We start from the raw sequence: 17035 nt of genomic DNA on the forward strand, positions 1-17035 counted from the left end.
GCTATCAGAAAGAAATGATTTAATAATTGAGAAGACATTTCCAGCTATACCATAGCTAGAGATCTTGTGAAGTAAACCTTTATGCCATACCCTATCAAAGGCCTTAGATATGTCAAGAGCAATTGCCCTAGAAAGGTTGCCTCCATCGAGAGATTTACTAATCCTATGAGATATAACTGTAAGCACATCTGCTGTAGATCTAGCAGAACGGAAACCATATTGTGTGTCACTAAGAAGGTTATTTTTGTTGAGATGGTTGATTACTTCTCTATTCAACACAGATTCCAGCAACTTACTCATGACGCACAGGAGACTTATTGGCCTATACTGAGAGGGGGATGAGCGATCACCTGAATTTTTAAATACAGGGCATAATGATGAGATTTTCCAGGGTGATGGGAAGCTAGTCTCCTTAAGACAACGTTTAAACAGTTTTTTTTTGTTTTGGGCACTAGTTCTGGTTGAAGTTTTTTTGAGTACTATAATTGGAATACCGTCAGGGCCAGTTGCTTTACTGGAATCAAGGTTTTTGATTAGTTTGGCAACATCACGTACAGATATATGTATATCACATAGCATGTTTTCTGATACAGGAGGAAATATTGGGGGTTGGCGGGCTTGGTCGCAAAGGGTAGAATTAGCTGCAAAGTTCTTGGTAAAGAGTTTGGCTTTGCCTGATGCTGACGAGATTACGTCAGGTCCATTGATGATAGTTGGGATAGAGCACACGCTTCTGTTTAGGATTCTGTTAGCTATTTGCCAAAACTGGTGGGAACCAAGCCGCTGCTCAGCTACTTTGGGCTTGACAGATTGAGCATTACAATGGTTGCTGGCAGTCCTGAAAGCGGCTTTAGTTTCCATACATCTATTACGTTGGAAGCAGTGGAAAAAGTGATTTCTGTGCGCAATGGCAGCAGCACATTCTGGAGAGAACCATGGCTGGCTGTTAGGATTTTGCTGGAACTTTTCAAGGGTATGAAACGGTCTATACCTACAATTAACCATTCCACCAGGTCTGATACTATAGAGGACACATCCTTTTTAAACATGGAACGCAGACGTAGATCCGATATAAATGTACGGAAGCTATCCCAATCAGCCTTAGTGTATCGATATACTGTACGATGGAAAAGTACGTCTGGGGACTTATTACATTTCATTTTTATCTTAATTGATACAACAGAGTGGTTGGAAGATCCAAGAGGAGACAGAACAGAAACTGAACATAGATCAGGGCAAGTTGTGAGAAAAAGGTCTAGTAGACTCGCATACTGGCCGTCATTGTCGGGCACACGGCGGGTGGGTTCATGAACAATCTGAGTGAGGTCATAAGCTAACCCAATTTTCCATAAAAATTACTTTTAACTAGAAATAAATTTCTACTCCGTGAATTTTTGTAATTTTGGATATATTACTATTTTCGACATGACAATTAAGTACGTAATATATTGTTTTCGCTAAAAAAAAAAAAAAGCACCCACAACAGTCCATCTGTATTTGTCCTCTCTTCTGTGTCATTTTTGCATGTGTCCACTTTATTGGTTGAACAGCCGATTGGCACTTCACCTATCACCCCCTCCCCCCTCTGGAAAAGAACAATTTGCAGGCTTAAACAAAGTTTTGTGGAGTCGCCTTTCTGGAGTAAAAAAGTTATGAAGACAGTTTCAAAATGGCCACAGCTTCCCATCTTGACACAAAATGACGTTTGGTTGACTCGCCAAATGCTGTTCTTGAGAAATAGGGCCTGTGATTTGTCAATAATCAGAGAAAAGTGGCGTTTATTGGGTACTAGTGCAGAGAGTGATTCGGACGTAAATAATAACGTTATTATTTAAAAAGCCATTCTTAACATGGGAAGGGGAGGGTGTTTTGTACCTATTCTATACTTCAACCTTACAATTGAATAAAAAAAAAAAATATCATGAAACTTTAATTAAACTTGGAAATACGATTTAAAAAATAGCGCGGATCACTCTCTGCACTAGCACCGTTTATTGCCCTGAAGTGGCATACTAATACTATGGTATAATGACGAGGTGTGTGGGTTTGGGTTGCTCGTTCTTAATACCCCAGGTTACCCTACATATCAGCTTAATCTAGGGAGTGACCGTAAATTTTACTATCACGCGTGAACAACTGAAAAACTTGGCGCAAAGAAAAACAATTATTTTAGAATTTAGAGTATGAAGTCAAATAATAACCAATTTTCGGGAATTCCAGCATATTAGGATAGTTAACCAAATTTTATTTTATCATGGGAGAGAAATCCTATAGTTTTTTCGGAGGGTGAGTGGGAGAGGGTTCCCATCTTGTCACTCGGACTTAAGGTTAATAGTTACAAATGATTAACTGTTCTAAAGGAAGTAGAATGGTCCAGACATAGAGGAGCATTTTATGTTAAATTAATAAACTAATTTCTCTGTTTACAAGGAGAAGGTAAGGCGTAAAAAAAAAAAAAAAAACTTGTGAAAGGTTTTCTTCATTTTCACTAAAGAAACACAAGTACAACTCATTCCATGCCGATTACTTTTTAAAAACATAAAAAGAATATTTAAAAAAGTGATAATCAGTTTTAGTCTTTGATGTTGTTAATCAAATTATAATTTACCATTTCTCATTTTCAACAAATCAATAACTACTTTTTTAATTAAAAAAAAAACTACTAGAAAAATATATCAGTTGCAATTAATGCAGTTGATCTAGAACGATTAAGTAGAGTAACGTAACAAAGAACCATCACACAAACTCAATAAAACATACACATACCCTGTAACTGTGAAATTACAAGTCCTAAATTATCTATAACATCGTTAAAGACATTTTCGCTGTGCGGATAATCGGCCATAGTTAGCGGAAGAGTTGCAAACTAACAATACCCTTACGTGGAGAGTTTTTGTTATGTTTTTTTTTTTTGTTTTACGTTGGTTATGATTTAATTTTTTTTTTTTTTTACAAATAAATATTCATATCGAACAAAATTTAAAATAATTATTTTATTTACATATGCTGTAAAAGAAAAAAGAAAATAAAACGAAGACCGTTCCAAATGAAGGTGTCACATGACTGCTGCCTTGGAAAACACTAGAGAGTTACCCAGAAGAGAACAAGATGTCTGACCCTGAATTGGAAGCAATTAGAGCCCGCAGAATGGCGGAGCTCCAAAACCAACATGGTGGTGTAAGTAACGTTTTCTCTCCCTTAATTATTATCTGAACAGTTCTTATAGTTATTATTTTCTTTCTTGGTGGTATCGTCAAACCAGGAATGGAATTGGTGATCACTGACAGTGAAATATTGACACTCATGCTGATTTTTTTTTTTCGGCTGTTTTGTTTAAATAAGACCTTTTCATGTTTCTTTCGTTAATAAATTTTATTTATAACTTTTGTGTGTGTGTGTGTATATTTACAAAACTATCGCAATATTCTAAGTCATTTGGCTATTTACTGTATTATTTAATCTATATCCGTTGCTAAGCCAACCACAAAACATACCTTTTTTGAAGTTTTTATAGATCCGCAGTTCGCACTTCATGCAGGCCTTAATTGTCGGAATTATTTACTGATTAAATATAAACGAAAAACATCAATGCCTGTCGCCCCCTCCCCTCTCACCTCTTGAATTTGTATTAAAATCCACAGAAGTACGAAAACGTTGTCAAATAACAAATAAATGTTATCAAAGGCAAGATAAGTTCCTTTTCTACTTCGCAGAATAAGTTTTTAATGTTTTTATTTAATGCAAAATGTTTATTCAGTTTGAAAAAAAACAAAAAAACAAGTAATATTGAGCGCTGCCGGGGAACAAGAGCAAATGGCACCGCGATGTCTATGCAGTCTCTACAAAAGCTTCAAAATAAAAAATAAAATAGTGTACGCAGAGGGCTAAAAAGTGAAAGAGAAATCAAGTTTTTGTTTTTGTAACGAATTAAAATTCATTATTCTTGAGCAACTTTTTTTTTCTTTTCTAAGATAAAAGCAGAATATAAAACTTTTTCTATTAATAAAATTTTAAATGATAAAAAAAAATACCATTTACCGCGTTTTTTTTTTTTTTTTTTTTTTTTTTTTTTTTTTTGTATCGCTAGAATTGTCTAAATATGATTTGCTGTAAGAATATGCAAAAATATATATAACATAAGTACCCGAATTTAAAAATAATTTAATCTTTTATCTCGATATATAGAAATCTCGTGTCGAAATTCAAAAATCCAAAATTGAACGTTCCTTTTTAAGAAACTACGGAAGGCTTTACAAGACAAAATAAATTCATAATTCGTGATGTTGGGAAAGGGGGAAGTAACAAGTGTTTGTAAATACAGATGAACTATTTTAGCGCGTATAGTCGACCATAGGTGAATTAATATAAAGGAACATGAAATTATCGTATCTTTAGCAAAATGCGCAGTTATTTATCGATTTTTTTTTCTTTTTTGGTATTGATTCTTCAAAGCATTTCCTATTTGATGGTATATTAGCAATATTGGGCTAACTAAAAGGAAAATATTAATTTTTCAAAGACTTAAAAAATAATGAAAATATATATATATATATATATATATTATATTTATTTATTTATTATTTTGGCTAATCTGAAAGTTATTAATATATTCAATGAATTTCACATTTCAAAACAATGTTACATGAAAGGGCTGTCCCTTCTCATGTAAGTAAGAAGACATCCTAGATAAGTGAAAATGATATAAGGATAAGGCTAGAATCGAACCGTGTAGGCAAGTGTTAAAGATAATAATGGAAAATGGAATGTTAGAAATTAAGTCTATTGTTAATTCTATTAGAAATAGTTAAATATTGTTTGTCAAAAAAAGTACATTTTCCATTCTTTTAGAAATCTGAATATTAAATATGTCAGTTAAATAAATGCACAATGCGAGTTAAAATATATTGGTTAAAAATAGGTTAGAATTGAGGATTCTTTTGTTTGCCAAAAGTGAGTTTGGACAAACATATGTAAAGCCACGTGAAAATTAGTCATGTTTGAAAACCACTCTTCTGATGCCGTAAACAAAGAAGATTTCTCAATATAGTTAGAAGTCCATTGATGAGGGAGTTGAAAGTCAAGAGTTGATGAGTCAGTTGGAGAGGAGAGCCCTTTAGATGCGAAGGGAGAAGATTAGACCATGTAAATCAAAGTTTGAATTCCTGACATCACCATGTCGATAGAAGAATAAAGGAACCAACTATGTATGTAACTGTTGTCTTGTGTCGTCATTCCTTACAACGGAAAAGGTAAATGTGTTTATCATCATCTTATAATGAAGTTTGTACAACCCTTCCAAATATTATGTGCCTCCTCCATCACAAGTAATGTCTTCTCCCCTCTAATATGTGTTACCAAGAATTATCCCAGTCTGTATAAATGTCTCCCTCATTATCATCATCGGTTCTGATTCCCCATTATATGTATCCCTGTCAATGTGCCCCCAATATGTACCCCTATGCAACAAAAACATGTAAAATAAAATGCATTCAAAATTCGGATTTTCAGCCTTAAAATCTGATACGTGTAGGATTTTTTTTTTTTTTTTTTTTTTTAACCATCCTCAACTTCCCCCACAATTCAATATATTTTGCTCAGTTTCGGCTGATTATTTTAAGCATATTTATACCCACAAATAAAAAAGGGGGGGTCGTAGGCAAAAATTTATCGGTTTATGAAAAAAAAATATGCCATTACAAAGTTCGTTCTTAATCGGTGAACATTTCATTTGGATAATTACTTAATTTTTGGTAGGTTTTTAAAGAGACTCTGTCAAAAAATACTTACTCTCCTTCCATTTTGGCTGTGCCTAAAATAGTGGTAGAACCCACCCAAGATACGTTACCATGACATTGATTGGGTGGGTTTCTACCACCATTTTGTTTTATTTCTTATTTTGAAGTGATTATCGAGACTTCAACAATGTAAAGAGACATCGCAGCCATTTTTTTCTTGTTTTCTGGTAGCACTCAATATTATTTTTCAAACTGAATAAACATTTTACATTAAATAAAAATACTAAAAACTTATCCAGTTTGGTAGACAAGTAACTTATCTTGCCTTTGATAACATTTACTTGTTATATTTTTATTTTATTCATTTTATTTATTTATTTTTTTTTATATAACTTTTCATACTTCTGTGGATTGTAATACAAAACCTATTTCTTAAAAGAAAACAAAACAAACTATTTTACAGATTAAAAAGAAATAACCCCGTCTTATTTTGTTTCTATTTACTTGCCTCCCCACCAGGGAAAAGTTAGGCTTGAGCTCTGTTTGCTATGTGGTTAAAACCTAGCTCTCCACAAAGGGGCACACTGGATAGACGAAAATAAACTATATTCCAGTCGAGAGTGCTTCCGAAAGATGAAGAGGCACTGTTGGATATGTCGTCACTGATCTGAGGGAGATAACTCTATTTTACTAAGGCATTAGCATACAGTGATCACCCACTTTTTGACCAATTTAGTTTCCTATTTGTCTGTTTGTTTATTCTTATTAGTTCCTTTGAAAAAAAAATACATTTTTTTTTTTAAATTTTTTATTTGAAAGAAACAAAACTTTGAAATCAATCAGAGATTCTTTAGAATCAGAAAAGTTTTTAGTATGATTCTTTAATCTAAAAAAAACAACCTTTTTGTACTTATGCATCCTTTGAACCAGGCATAACTCTGTGTTCAGCTCGGCTTTTCCTGGAACACGTCAACAGCTTGGGTTTAGCTGCTGTCTGACATAACATGGTGATCAGCCAATCACAACACTGCGTGCTGAATTTCAACTTTGCACGTGTCCAAGCAGCAAACGAGAATTTGGATACCAATTGGAAGAGGAAAGAAAAAAGAATCCATCATTTCTTACATGCAAGGCAGGAAGAGTAAAGAAGATCTAAAAAATGAATTTGACCTTTTTGTCAAACTAATGGCAAAATCAATAAAATGTGTAACCTTTGGCCATGAGTGCATCCTAGCAAAAAGCATTACTGATGGCTATGGCTGGAGATGTGGGAATGTAAAATGTAGATGATGATGGACAGCAATCCGACCTGGGACCTTTTTTTTTTTTTTTTTTTTTTTTTTTCACAAAATCATGGCTAAAAATCCTGTGCATTATCAAACTGATATCAAACTGTGAGCGTGCAAGATGGCAGAAAAAGAAAAAAAAAACTCCAGCGCAAATGTGGCTTGGGATCGGCACACACTATAGTCGATTAGAAGAATTTTCTGCAAGACATTTGCCAGGATTATTTTCTCAGGAATCCCTGGCAGATAGGAGACTCGGGCCATACGGTGGATGGTAGATACATGATGTCTGCAGACTACTTGCATGCGTCTGTGTCTAACTTGCATCGTCAAAAGCTACCTGGTTGGTGAAGAGCTTCTTTACATGTCCATTGTCTCTTCTTCATCTACTTTGCCGTCCAAAAGTCTGGGGAAAAAACATCTTCCTAAGGAAATTTTTTTTCAACTACTCCCAGTCGCATCTGCAAAAAAAAAAAAAAAAAAAAAAAAAAGATTAAAAAAAAAGCCCAACCCATCCACTTTCGTTTCATAAAAAAAGACTTGAGAAACATACCCTCCTCCTAAGTTTGTTTCAATTTTTCTTCATAAAAAAAAAAAAAATCCAACCCACCCACTTACTTTTTTTGTTTGTTTAAAAAAAAAAAAAAAAAATTTCAATTTTTCATCATAAAATAAAAAAAATACTTGAAAGGAAAAAAAAAAAAAATTATCAAAAATAATTGCTTAAAATTATTTGGACAAAAAACATTTGCATACACTTTTTTATTTGAAAAAAAAAAATTCATTTTTACATACAATAATTTGGGACGCTAAAAGCAATGCAAAATATTTAACATTACAAAAACATTAAAAACAAAAAAAAAAGCTGATATTTGGGCTTCACAATGAATGCCCTGGAAAATTATTTGATGCTAATTGCAGAGTTAAATTCCCCTGCACTGCTAGCAGTATCAGAATTTTGGGGACATTTTCAGGCGAAGTCGCCATTTTGAATATACACCTATATTTCTATCAGATTTTAATAATAGTAAAACGTAATTTAAACCCGTAAATTTTATTTCAATAAAACGAGCAAAGACCAAATTTTAATATCATAAAAGCTTTAATAGAGAAATAAACAATTTTATTTATTTTTCCGTCGATTTCTTCACTTTACATTAAACGGATTGTCGAACAATAACATTACTTGAATCTTACGATAATTATTTTAACGGCAAAATAAAGAACTTACCTGGTTAATGAGTAAGATATGCTTTCTTTTAATCTTCCTGTATGAGAATTTATTCATATTTATGTATTATAATCCATGTATTTTTAAATGGAAGGATTTTTCCAACACACATTGTGACCACGCGTGTCTTTAAAGCAACTTGTAACGACACCGGAAGTGAAAAATTCTCTTACTTATGTACGGAGGCCTATAAGTGTAAAAAAAAAACCACTAATTCAGAAACCTTAATAATCTTGATATTGGATTATATTCCTTCAAATTTTCCACTTTTAAAGGTTTTCGGAGGCGCTGAAAACAGAAATAACCATTTATATATACGGCAAACGAAACTAGTAGTTTCCAAGATAAAAAATTTTACAAATGGTCACAAAGGGGGGGGTCACTTTTCTATAATGATGTGACGTCAAATGGGCATCCACTTTATGGCCACATTGCAATGAACAGATTTAAGGGAGATAACTTGTCCTTTTTTTTTATTTTTGTGCCTTTACGCTATCGTAAATAAAAAAACTGGGAGTTTTCATTTTTTCATTAACACGAATTACGATATGACGCAGATATGCAATGTTATTTTTTTTTTTTTTAATATCTTAAAGAAATACCTGAATTTTTTTTTTATTATACTATAAATCTGCATTATCCGATTTCGTCTTTTTTTTTTTTATATCGAAAAAAAGGAAACCAGGAATTAAATATAAATATATAAACTGATCGACCATTAATTACTGGAATATTCTAAACAAAAATTAAGCTTCCACGTAAAAAAAAAACAAAAAACAAAAAAAAAAAAACACATGGTTATCGAAAAAAGGATTTAAATTTTGGACTTTACCGGTAAATTTACAGATAAGTGATATTTTTTGTTGTTTTAAATTTGAGTATTTTATTTATTCATGTTTTATCTTCAATTTGTGATATATAAAACGTGTCAAACAAAATTAATTATTAAAATTCTCATAGACATTCCAAAATGGGGGGGGTGAATTTATAAAACAACGTTTGTCTAAAATATTATATTTAGTTTATCGGAAAGAGCATAAAATTTTACATTCACCCTGAAAAAAACGTAACAATTGAACGAATAGGAAAATTTTGATAGATTTTTAAAGTTTAAAAATTGAAAAATATTCATCTCATAAAAATCAATTGATTTCACTACGTAACAAAATGGCTTCCCAGAGCGCACGCACGCACTTTGTAAACAATGTTTTTTAAACAATGAAAAATAATATTTCTATTATTTTTTAAACAACTTAAATAGTTTATTTTGGAAGCATGTTCTATAAAGAAAATAAATAACCCACTTTAGAAAGAGAAATTACGAGTTTTCTATATTTTAATCGCAGTTTTCTGTTAGGGGTGTCAAAAATTCCCCCAAAATTCTGATACTGCTACTGCACTGCACCAACATTGTATCACATCCAGCTCTCATTGGGAGGTGACAAATAGGAACTTTCCATAAAACAAAATGGCCCGTGTTCAGAATAAGAATGGGAATTGAAATATTCAATTTCAATTAAAACCAATTGTCATGTTGAAATTAGTAGAATATCCAAAACTTACGAAAAATGATAAAATATTAGAAATTAAAAAATTACTATGTTTTAGAACTTTTTATGTACTCCCTAGATTGTAATATCTACGATTTGTGAAGGGATGTCGTATCTAGATTTATTTTGATAAAATTCACGCTATTCCATTTTCTTTCGTATTTGTCGTATAAAAGCGAAACTAATCAAAAGCTAATGCAGCTTACCAGCCTTTTGTGCCGGGACGTCCAGAAAGCAATTAGCTTTGATCAATCGGACAATTGCTAGTCATTTGGACACTTCCTTTTTGTGGGGAGCTGGTTTTCTCCAACATCGTGGGGAAACAAATAAATGAAACGCCGGAAAACATAACTGGCCTTCAGCCAACGTTCATTTCTGCATTCACTTAGCAAGTCAACTTTTTGATTAACATCGCTACGTTTGAACGCTTTTCACTTCCTATGGCTTTGTAGCGTTGTGGTAAAAGTTCACGTTTTCTTTCACTTTCTTTTCCGCCTTCGTTCGAGTTCGTCACGGGTTTGAGCCTCCTTTCCTACAAACACTTTTTTTTTTACACCTCCAAACAACCGGGCAATGCCAGGTACCCCCGCTAGTGTAGTGTAGTTAACTACTGAGAAACTGAAAGCAAACAAAATATATAACAAATAACTTATGGCATCTACAAAATATGCCGATATACTGCATTGCATATATAGCAATATACGAGATAGATTGGGATTGTCTTATAAATATTATACTAATATTTATATGAATTTTAATTTTACAGTGTTATACAAGCTGTAATCTGAAAGTATTTCAAAATTTCAGTTATATATTTATATATATATAAACTTGGGCCACCGTTTATCAAGGCCCTGAAGCCACTTTAGGAAAAGAGTTAATGAGTGTTAGGCAGACTGTGAGAAAACACTGATCAGTAATGGTGGAACTTGAATCCGGTTTAATTATTTAAGAGGACAACTTAATAAGAACTTATTTGCATTAGACTTAAAAACGACTATGTTATAGTCATCTGGGACGCAGTCCCACAGATGGACAGTTATAAGAAAGAAACTTTGCCCGTGGAATTTTCATTTAGTTTTACACACAGAGTAAGGGGAACTTGTTGATAGTTGTAGGTAGACAAGTATTTGTTGCAAATGTTTTATAAGGATGGGGGAACCATAGATTGGAGCTCAGTCGAACACCTACCATAAAAGTAATGCTAATGCAGATACTCTTAATGTCTGCTTTGTGAGAAAGAGGGAGTAAGGAGGCAAAAATGTTTTTGCCCACTAGATTTCGAAGATGGCCTTGTACTCTGTCGAGGCGATGGGTTGTTAAAAAAAATATTTAATTTAAGATTAACAAATTTGAACTTTTTACTATTTTATTTTTCTCCACATTTTATTGTTTTTAAAACCAACTTTTCGTTTTGTTAAATTTTTCTCTTTTTTTCTTTCTTTTTTTCTTCTTTCTTTTTTTCTTTTTTTCCTGTTTTCTTTTTTTCCTGTTTTCTTTTTTTCCTGTTTTCTTTTTTTTCTGTTTTCTTTTTTTTTTTTTTCTGTTTTCTGTTTTTTTTTTCTTTTTTTTTTTCTGTTTTCTTTTTTTTTTGTTTTCTTTTTTTTGTTTTCTTTTTTTTTCTGTTTTTTTTCTGTTTTTTTCTGTTTTCTTTTTTTTTCTGTTTTCTGTTTTTTTTTTCTTTTTTTTTTCTGTTTTCTTTTTTTTTTTGTTTTCTTTTTTTTGTTTTCTTTTTTTTTCTGTTTTTTTTCTGTTTTTTTCTGTTTTCTTTTTTTTTCTGTTTTCTTTTTTTTTCTGTTTTCTTTTTTTTTCCTTTTTTTTCTTTTTTTCTTTGTTTTTTCTTTGTTTTTTCTTTGTTTTTTCTTTGTTTTTTCTTTGTTTTTTCTTTGTTTTCTTTCTTTGTTTTCTTTCTTTGTTTTTTTTCTTTTTGTTTTTTTTCTTTTTGTTTTTTTTCTTTTTGTTTTTTTTCTTTTTGTTTTCTTTCTTTTTGTTTTCTTTCTTTTTGTTTTCTTTCTTTTTGTTTTCTTTCTTTTTGTTTTCTTTTTTCTTTTGTTTTCTTTTTTGTCTTCTTTTTTGTCTTCTTTTTTGTCTTCTTTTTTGTCTTCTTTTTTGTCTTCTTTTTTGTCTTCTTTTTTGTCTTCTTTTTTGTCTTTCTTTTTTGTCTTTCTTTTTGTCTTTCTTTTTGTCTTTCTTTTTGTCTTTCTTTTTGTCTTTCTTTTTGTCTTTCTTTTTGTCTTTCTTTTTGTCTTTCTTTTTGTCTTTCTTTTTGTCTTTCTTTTTGTCTTTCTTTTTGTCTTTCTTTTTGTCTTTCTTTTTGTCTTTCTTTTTGTCTTTCTTTTTGTCTTTCTTTTTGTCTTTCTTTTTGTCTTTCTTTTTGTCTTTCTTTTTGTCTTTCTTTTTGTCTTTCTTTTTGTCTTTCTTTTTGTCTTTCTTTTTGTCTTTCTTTTTGTCTTTCTTTTTGTCTTTCTTTTTGTCTTTCTTTTTGTCTTTCTTTTTGTCTTTCTTTTTGTCTTTCTTTTTGTCTTTCTTTTTGTCTTTCTTTTTGTCTTTCTTTTTGTCTTTCTTTTTGTCTTTCTTTTTGTCTTTCTTTTTGTCTTTCTTTTTGTCTTTCTTTTTGTCTTTCTTTTTGTCTTTCTTTTTGTCTTTCTTTTTGTCTTTCTTTTTGTCTTTCTTTTTGTCTTTCTTTTTGTCTTTCTTTTTGTCTTTCTTTTTGTCTTTCTTTTTGTCTTTCTTTTTGTCTTTCTTTTTGTCTTTCTTTTTGTCTTTCTTTTTGTCTTTCTTTTTGTCTTTCTTTTTGTCTTTCTTTTTGTCTTTCTTTTTGTCTTTCTTTTTGTCTTTCTTTTTGTCTTTCTTTTTGTCTTTCTTTTTGTCTTTCTTTTTGTCTTTCTTTTTGTCTTTCTTTTTGTCTTTCTTTTTGTCTTTCTTTTTGTCTTTCTTTTTGTCTTTCTTTTTGTCTTTCTTTTTGTCTTTCTTTTTGTCTTTCTTTTTGTCTTTCTTTTTGTCTTTCTTTTTGTCTTTCTTTTTGTCTTTCTTTTTGTCTTTCTTTTTGTCTTTCTTTTTGTCTTTCTTTTTGTCTTTCTTTTTGTCTTTCTTTTTGTCTTTCTTTTTGTCTTTCTTTTTGTCTTTCTTTTTGTCTTTCTTTTTGTCTTTCTTTTTGTCTTTCTTTTTGTCTTCTTTCTTTTTGTCTTTCTTTTTGTCTTCTTTCTTTTTGTCTTTCTTTTTGTCTTCTTTCTTTTTGTCTTTCTTTTTGTCTTCTTTCTTTTTGTCTTTCTCTAACACAACCTCATTATCAATGCCTACTATTCGTTCATACGTATTAAATATTACCTATATTTGTTTTCTATTTTTTTTTTAAGTACAACATAATTACCTTTTGCTTTTAATCTTTAATTGAAACCAGAAACTATGGTGTTATTGACATGACAATCCATTTAGAACATAAATAATTATTCTAATTTTATATTATGAAGACTTTTTAGTCAAAACAAGTACTTTGTATCTTCCTAGTAATGCTACCTGGTGTTGCCTGGGGCCATAAAAAATTTAAATAGTATTTGTAACATCTTTTTATATTAAAACTCCTGTCTGTCTCTGTCTCTGTCTCTCTCTCTCTCTCTCTCTCTCTCTCTCTATCTTACTCTTTCCCCGGCCCCCATTATTTCTCTCCCTAACTCAAACCTTTATAACTTTATAAAAAGTCATGTTGAGAGAAAACTAAGTTTGTTATTATAGTCTCTTAAAATTTAAAAAAATGTGCAAATGAATTGACATCTGTTCCTTTATAATTTATATAAAAAATTATTAAAAAAACAAAACTTGTGTTGCATTTTCATTAAAAAAAATCTAAATTTATTAAATCAATTCTTTTTAGCTTTAAAAGTTAAAAGAATTTGCTAAAAAATTGTTTTAAATTCGTACTTATTATTTTCTTTTATTTCTTATTCATTTTATTTGTTTTTAAAAATGTTCAACAATTGTAGAATTTCCACGGGTTCTGCTAGTTTACATTAATTGCTCCTGGACATCTCTGTTAAACCCCCCCCCCCCACTATCCTCTGACATACTAAATATAATATAGTAATGTTAATGATGACAATTTTATTGCTCCTGGACAATGCCGAGTAAAAAAAAAAAAAAGTTTACTTTTTGATAACATTCAATAATATAAATGATTTGACCACAAAGAAACTAATCTTTTTAATTTGGATATTATTTTTCCAAGGTTATGCTGATTTTTTTTTTAATACCAACTTTGCGAATATTTGTATTGTATTTTTCAAGTTTTAACGAAACATACAATGGCCTTTTTATATAATAAATTGAAACTGAAAAAAAAATCTAATAAAAGTATCGAGAAAATCTTGTGCGTCTTTCTTATCTGTATATACCTTTCATAAATGCACTTTGGATTATTATTTTTTATTATGAATTGAATATTTTTATATAAATAAAAAAAATATTGGAAAACAAATCTTTAAAATCCTATTTAGTAAGAAAAAAACGTGTAAACCTGACTATATTTCATATTTGGATTCTTTGGACTTTTGTTCTCATCTTGACTGTTACTTTCACAATGTTTCGGTCCGTGTAACCTCCAACCTTCTTCAGGCTTCTCTGGTCAAACTCGGGAATCTGCATTGAATTTCTAGTTGCTACCATGGAGGTAGCATGCTTTTGTTCCATCAACCATGACTGGGTAGAAATGTAATTCATCATTGTATTTTGAGTGTCACCTGCACTGAGGATTGAACCTTCAACTTCCAGAAGAGTGTAACATACAACTAAATTTACATGTACTTTATTCACTATGCGATAGGCCCTTGCAGAAACTGAATATATTTTGAATTAATTTTCTTTAAGCTTTGATTGGGGTAACTCTGGGTAAATACAGCTAGTTGCTTAATAATTGTATACCTTGGCTCAAAATCTAAAGTAATTTCTGGCTTGAAAATAGTCTGAGAACAAAAGTCTAGTATTATGGTAATTGTGTGCTTTTAAAGCAAAGAAAAATACTTTTCTCATTTGCTGTAGAAAAGAACCAGCATAAATGCAGAGTAGTCATCTAAGAATTTTATGGTGATTACAGAATTTGCTAAGACATGCAGACGTAAATTGTGGAGACAAGTATTCGGAAAACCTAATCCATTTGACTGTTTACTTTTGCAAATTTCTGGTTTGTGCCTAAGCATTAACCCTGACTCCAACGATGCCCATTCCATAAAGTCATGCCCATTCTCAAAAAAAAAAAAAAATTATCACTCCCTGTGCTACATTTGCTGTCTTCCTTCCTGCTATTAAAATAGCTGAAAAATATAACAAAGAAATTGAAAATGTCACACTTTTCTTGGTAATCAGTAAAAATACAGAAATTGTTTGTAAATAATAAAAGAAAAAAAAGTCACACATTCTGGGAGTTATGTACTGAAGTTTTTAGAATTAACCCTAAAAGAAAAGATGGATAGACAGTGTTTGTGACTGGATTAACATAAAGCAAACACGTTGACCTAAGAAAATTGTAAGGCTTGGAAGACACTTGGTTATGTTAGTGTGTATTCTGCAGGTAGTGGAGAAAATGTTTAGTAATAAATTTTCCGTTTGTAATGTTATAAAAGATCACCCAACTTTTCACAGAAACATACAAGATAACGGCATTTATTGGAATTTATTTCTGACAGTATGTTATATATTCTGCTGCTAATGCTTTCATGAGTAATATCACTAAACATACAATTTATTTAGTCCACAGGGCTGTGAATAAGCAAAGAATAGCATTTTTTCACTGTATGGTATTCTTTGTATTTTCAGCTTGCACACTTAGTGAATCATTTACTTAGTGATATTATTTGTGCAAATAAAATTTTAAAAAAGAACACACAAAACTACAAAATACATAATATTAAGACCTTGAAACCCAACTCCCATATTTGGCATCGTCACTGAATTTGCACCTACATCAGGGATGAAGACCATGATATACCTATCTAACGAAGTCATGAAGACATGTAACGGTTATCTGCATACATAAGCTGCTATTACTAAGCCGTTGTACGAGTTAACCTTGCAGAGAAGGAAAAGAAAAGCAGAGAGAGATTTGGAACAACATGGGCAACAACAGTGAGGGGAAGCACATGTCCGCGACAGATTTGAAAAAACTTGTTTGGTGGTAATTGGACTTTACATGACATGGGAGAAAAAGCATGTGTTCAACATGGCAGTTTTGTTAATCATATGACGAATGAAGAGACTTGTAAAACAAAAATGCAGACCTTGCTTGGAAAGTACCATGAGTAAATGCCTTTTCAACAAAAAATTAGCTGAGTTGAATTTCTTCCTTTCCTTTGTTCTTTTGCAAGATTTTCATGCATAACATCAGGTCTGTGTTAGCATGAATACAACATTACACCCATGTGTTTTCGTCTTGCACTTGTTGACAGCACCACTTTCATCTTTATGCTTCATTGTCCCTTCACTAATAGAGTTGTTGTTATTGAGCAAATCTCTGACAAAATTGACAAGATCTATTCTGTTAACCTCCTTTTGTCAGCATTTATTCATGTCTGTAGTGACCTTAATATCCACCATGTTGAGTGGATAGTCCATTCAAACAAGAGTGGTGATGATGGAGGTTTTGTCGTGACTTTGCCCTTGCATACAAGTTTAATCAAATTGTTAATATGTACCCAATGCTGATGGACATATAGAAAATTTCTCAATTTATGGTATTTTTTGTTTGCAGTCCTGCAAACTGGATGAGTTAGCATTAAAAAGAAGTTTCAGAATCCAACAAGAAACTTATTTTAAAGCCATAAGATATTAAAATCTATAAGTACAACTTATGGTAAGCTGTAAAATGAAGAGGGGTAAGGCTGAATGACCCTCAGGTATTGTTGCAGAAATGTTAACGGCTTTGGATGAGACAATCAATGATATGATCCGACTTAACAAATCTGATGACAGAAGAAGAGATTGTTATGAAAGATTGTGAATTTAGTATAATTGTGACTTTTTATAAGAGTAAAAGGGAGTTTGGAGGTGTGTGTGGAAACTCCGGGGGTGGGGGAGTTAAAAAAATTTTTAAAAAAAAATGAGGATTGAACCCTTGAGGCAAAGTTGTAAATTAAAGTGTGAAAAAAAAAAAACGTGCGACGTTAACCATTGCCCCACCGCAATATGCTAATGGAAACACTTTTGAATTTATTTAATTACTTGGATTTAGCAGGTGCCCGTTTTAAT

General features: G+C 31.4%; 2 protein-coding genes across 2 annotated transcripts in view; one reads left to right on the forward strand and one right to left on the reverse strand.

The window, feature by feature from the left end:
* Nucleotides 1–2914, reverse strand: part of LOC145277989 (cyclin-D1-binding protein 1 homolog) — a 33229-nt gene extending 30315 nt beyond the window's left edge. The window contains exon 1 of the mRNA XM_080130132.1: nt 2767–2914. Within this exon, the coding sequence (XP_079986258.1) occupies nt 2767–2845 (79 nt within the window). The 5' untranslated portion in view covers nt 2846–2914. The remainder of the gene's footprint in view (nt 1–2766) is intronic.
* Nucleotides 2915–3020: 106 nt separating this feature from the next.
* LOC145277990 (programmed cell death protein 5-like) overlaps nt 3021–17035 on the forward strand; it is a 31937-nt gene continuing 17922 nt past the window's right edge. Inside the window, exon 1 of the mRNA XM_080130133.1 lies at nt 3021–3177. Within this exon, the coding sequence (XP_079986259.1) occupies nt 3109–3177 (69 nt within the window). The 5' untranslated portion in view covers nt 3021–3108. The remainder of the gene's footprint in view (nt 3178–17035) is intronic.

The sequence above is a fragment of the Euprymna scolopes genome, chromosome 6 (assembly GCF_053919585.1).
Source record: "Euprymna scolopes isolate OS-2025 chromosome 6, ASM5391958v1, whole genome shotgun sequence".
Lineage (NCBI taxonomy): Eukaryota > Metazoa > Mollusca > Cephalopoda > Sepiida > Sepiolidae > Euprymna > Euprymna scolopes.